The sequence below is a fragment of the Scylla paramamosain genome, chromosome 2 (genome assembly GCF_035594125.1).
Source record: "Scylla paramamosain isolate STU-SP2022 chromosome 2, ASM3559412v1, whole genome shotgun sequence".
Classification (NCBI taxonomy): Eukaryota; Metazoa; Arthropoda; class Malacostraca; order Decapoda; family Portunidae; genus Scylla; species Scylla paramamosain.
In genome coordinates, this window is record NC_087152.1 from 32,774,317 (window position 1) to 32,779,371 (window position 5,055).

A 5,055-nucleotide genomic window follows, 5' to 3' on the forward strand; every position below is an offset into this window, starting at 1 on the left:
TTCATTCTTATTTTATGTATATTCTTTACTCTTCTGCTTTAGCCACGTTCTTCCTTTCTTCTTTCTCTATCATCTTTCATTTACTTAGACCTATACTTTCCCTTCCTCCTTTTCTCTCATCTTTCGCTTCTATTTTTTTATATATACTACTGAGTGAACCTTTTTTCTCTCTCTCTCTTCCTCTTTTCCTATCTTTCGTTTCTCCTTCTTTACACTTATTTGTAAGTTGTTTCCTTCTTAAGATCTTATGAATTTCTAATGATCCCTTTGCTTTCCTCTTGTTATATTTCAATACTTTCTCATTTCCGTGCTTTAGTATTATTTAATTTCAAGTCTCTTTCTTCTTTCCCTTCCATTATCCTTCATTTCTTCTCCTTTATAATGCTGCAGTATTGCCTGAGTCTTTGTCACGTCTCCTTTTCTTTACATTTTTCGTTTCTTCACCTTTACATCAATTTATGTTCCTTTCTATTCTTCTCTCTTTCATTTGTATTAGTCCTTTTCCCATTCCTTTTTTCCTCCTTAATGTTCCTTCCTTCCTCTTCTTTATACTCTCCTCTCTTCGCAGCCTATCTATTCTTCATCACTTTTTATTGCTTGATTTTCTTCACTTCCTTACTTATCCTTACCCTCTGCTTTTCCCCTCTACATTTCCTTCATGTTCGCCATTTCTCGTCTCATCTTTTCTGGCCTCTTCCCTACCATATTTCCTCCCATCACAGAGACGCCATCCATGAGCTGCTGGGCCACGCACCTCTCCTCGCCCATCCTGCCTTCGCCCAATTCTCTCAGGAGCTTGGGCTGGCCTCTCTGGGCGCTTCGGACGAAGAGATAGAAAAGTTCGCCACGGTAAGTCCTGCGAGGGAAGAGAGGAAAGGTTATTGGTTGATGAATTTAAGGTTAAGACAACAGCAGGATCGTATAGTGCTGAGGAAAGGTGAGGGAAAGGAATAGGAACAGTGAAGAAGGGGGAACGAAACAATACACAAAATTATAAAAAAAAAAAAAAAAGCAGTGTCGTTAGGTCTTCGAGGAAGGAAAAGAAAAATAGTAGGGAGAATATGCAGTAAAAGGAAGAGAGGAATAGAAAATAGAAAGGGAACAAGTGAATAAAAAGTGTAATTGAATATAGAAAACAATAAGAAAAATAGAAAGGGAATAAGTGAATAAAAAGTGTAATTGAATATAGAAAACAATAAGAAAAATAGAAAGGGAATAAGTGAATAAAAAGTGTAATTGAATATGGAAAATGATAATTTAACTAATAAAGAGGCAGAAAAGTTTACCACCTTGAGATTTATTGGCGAATGGAGGAAGTGACATGAAAAAAAAAAAAAGAGAGGGATAGGACGCGAGAGGAATAGAGGAAAAGGTGTAAAGTTAAGAGTCACAAAGGAATAAAGAAAAAAATAAAATAAAATAAAAGAGAGGAGCAGAAAATAGGACTTGGAGAAGAAAGACGAAGAGAATAAGAAGGGTTGTTTATTATGTAGCGACTGCTGAAAGGAAATTGGTAGAAATTGAAAGTAGGAACTGAGAAAATAAGTTATTTTCTCTCTCTCTCTCTCTCTCTCTCTCTCTCTCTCTCTCTCTCTCTCTCTCTCTCTCTCTCTCTCTCTCTCTCTCTCTCTCTTTCAAACCCACATCTCTCGTTCCTTTCCTTTCTCTCCTTCTCTTGTATTTCTTTCTTATATATATATATATATATATATATATATATATATATATATATATATATATATATATATATATATATATATATATATATATATATATATATATATATATATATATATATATATATAGTTTACCTACCAACGTCATGTGACCCCTTTATTGCGGCACCGTAAACCAGTCAGTCAAGTCATTCACATCCCTCTTCGCCGCCTTCAGATGTACTGGTTCACGGTGGAGTTTGGACTGTGCCGAGAGCAGGGCGAGATACGGGCGTGGGGCGCAGGTCTCCTCAGCAGCTTCGGCGAACTACAGCACTCTTTGTCTAATAAGCCCGATCACCGCGACTTTGAGCCTTCCCTGACCGCTGTGCAGCCTTACCAGGACCAGGACTACCAGGACGTGTACTTCGTGGCTGAGGGAGTGGAGGACGCAATGGAAAAGTTCAGGTAAGATATGGAAAAGAATTATAGTGATGTGTAGGTTAAAGGGTAGAGTGGGAAGCAGAAAGTAATTGAAATGAGAGGAGAAGGAAAGGGATCAAGGACGAGTTGTAGACAAACTCTGGATGATGGGTGAGAGAACCAAAGAAAAAAGCTCGAAAACTATCACATAGTGAAGAGAGAATAGGGTCAGAGATCAAGAAGGTGATCAGATTCAAAGAAAATAGAGATAAAAATGGAGTGTATGTAAAAGGATAAGTTGACATGAAACATAAAAGATATAGGGAAGACTTGATTTTCATAAGTAGCCTCCATACGCTAAAATAAAATGTCTAAGATTGCGTAAAGCACATTCAGCAGTCTCTCTCTCTCTCTCTCTCTCTCTCTCTCTCTCTCTCTCTCTCTCTCTCTCTCTCTCTCAGGAACGTTTCTAGCTGTCAAGTTTACACATGGTTCCACAAGTCAAGTTCTTTTTTCTTATATAACTTTTGTGTTAGCTTGTTATTATCGTCCTTTCTACGGAATAAGTAATCAAGGTCAGTATGAATGTCCAAATGAAGGGAGAAAACGGGAACGTAATGTATCCGATAAAGATAATAACAATGATAAACTTAAAGCTGGATTATATTTATGGCAACATATTTGGAAATATAAGTTGACAAAAATATCAACTGATCCATATGGCATTGATGTAGACAAAATAAGATCAGCTGATTCAGGGCATGTGAAGCCCCGCCATGTTGAGTTGAAACTAATTGTGTCTTTCACAGGCAATGGACGTTTAAGACGCTCTCGCGGCCCTATGAGGTGCACTACGACCCCTTCAGCCAGACCATAATGGTGCTGGACTCCGTGCACAAGCTGGAGGGGCTGGCCGCGTGCCTGTCCCTGGAGGTGCTCAGGCTCAACAACGCCGTGGCCAAGATGAAGTTTTGAACACCACGAGGGAGACTGGCTAAGGTGACGGCCAGCGTGAGGCGCCGTGATGCATGAGTAGAGGCTTGTTTTGGCTTACTAACTGCCCCTAACAACACTCAATGGTTAGATATTAACTCCAATACAAACTAACCAACCCTTACAGTGTTTTCAGCCTTTAGACATAAACGCTTACCGAAGCGAACTTAGGAGCAAACTCACCAGGAAAGGGGTTCAATGTCAAGAGTAGGCATGCATTTTTTTTCTTGTATGTTGTTGCTTAGGGGGACAGCATATTCGCTGCTTTTTACCATTAATTTATTTTTTTTTTGAGGGGGGGGGATAATAAGGATGGATACATGGATGGTTCCTAACACAATTTCCTCAGTGGTTTAATATTCAGAACGAATGCCGTTGGAAGCTTGGAAGTAATGATGAAGACCAAGAATTTGCAAATAATAGGGTTTATTAGTAGCAAAAATCCAAAGCAGAAAAGCTGTTAGGATGGATCCAAGATTTTATTTAGGTGTTGCCGAAGTACGAATTTATTTTCGTATTTACGACAAGAATAAATATCTGATGTACATTAATCTTAAAAGATACACAGGTGCACTGTATGTTGAGCATATGCGTATAGCCACCCTGCTGCACATCTGGCTGTGTTTGCTAGTGACAGACGGTGACATCCTGTGAGTTGCAAGAAGTACTGTATACTCTTGTGTGAAGTGTGCTTTTTTTTTTTTGCTTCTCTTTTTTTTTTTTTTTTTTTTTTTTTTTTTTTGTGATGCCTTTCTCTCATCTTAAGTCATAAGTCAGAACATGCTCATCTTACTACTCAGAAGTTAATGAATAATGAAAAGTTACTTAGAATGTTAAGAAAATAGGTGTTGCCAAGGCTTGCCAAGGCTTGGATCAGCCACTGTGTAGGTATGAAACTTTTTTTTTTTTTAAGAAAGTAATAATGTATAGAATTATTGCCATAAGACTGCATAAGACCATGAGATTAGAATAAGTGGCAGGTAAATCTTGAGACTAGCAATATTTGTGTGTGTGTATATATATATATATATATATATATATATATATATATATATATATATATATATATATATATATATATATATATATATATATATATATAATAGGAAGTAGGACTAGAAAATGAGGAGAGAAAAACAGAGAAGGATTATTATTAATTAGCTTAAATAGTCACAAAGACTTAAATTATTAATGTTGCTGGTGTTGTAACTAATAATTGTTGTTTGTTTCTCTTGATTTTCTCTTCATGGAGACTCATATGTTGTTTGTTAACACTTTACTTATCAGATTGAATTACATTACTTTTGAACTCCTGTATCATGTTACTGGGTTTCCTTTTATTGATTAAAAGTTAATGAATTCAAAGTATGCGATAGTACAGCAAGCAGCAATTTTTGTTTGGGTCCTTATTGAAAAGTAACATTAACATTGTTAGTGAACCTTTTGATAGCTATAGCTTCTGTAGCATATTGAAGTGGTCTGGTTCAAGCTTAGAGTACAATTTTGCATGAAACCAGTGAGACCAAAGTGAGTGGTCAAGTCGGTGATACCCTTTATGTGTTTAATTTCCTTTTTGTTATATAAAATTGCCCAGGATTATTGTAATGAAAACATCTGTAATAGTCTGTAGTAGTAAAAAAAACTAAGGTGTAAAAGATTTCAGGGTATCCACAAGTAATTATTTGTGAGTATCATGAGCTCATGAAAATCTTAATTTTTCATGACCTCTAAACCTACATTGATAAAAACATTTTTTTGGTAATGTGCTATATTGCATGTCCTTAAGTCCAGTGTATAATTGTTCTTTCACTTACAACATTTTCCCTGTTTAAAATACGATTTGTTGCAACTTTTCATAGACAGAAAATCAGTGCATAGGCTGTAAGGAACAATGATTTCTTAGTCTTTATAAGAGGATCGTACAAGGATATTATGATTGGAGTCTTACAAGCTGGGATGAGGATAAGCTTGGTTTATTTTGACC

The 5,055-nt window shown here is 36.4% G+C and overlaps 1 protein-coding gene across 1 annotated transcript in view; it reads left to right on the forward strand.

Annotated features, from left to right (window-relative positions):
* Positions 1-4,089, forward strand: part of LOC135113763 (tyrosine 3-monooxygenase-like) — a 35,879-nt gene extending 31,790 nt beyond the window's left edge. The window contains exons 9-11 of the mRNA XM_064029347.1: positions 723-849; positions 1,894-2,123; positions 2,888-4,089. Coding sequence (XP_063885417.1) covers positions 723-849; positions 1,894-2,123; positions 2,888-3,053 — 523 coding nt within the window. The 3' untranslated portion in view covers positions 3,054-4,089. The remainder of the gene's footprint in view (positions 1-722; positions 850-1,893; positions 2,124-2,887) is intronic.
* The last annotated feature ends 966 nt before the right edge of the window (positions 4,090-5,055 follow it).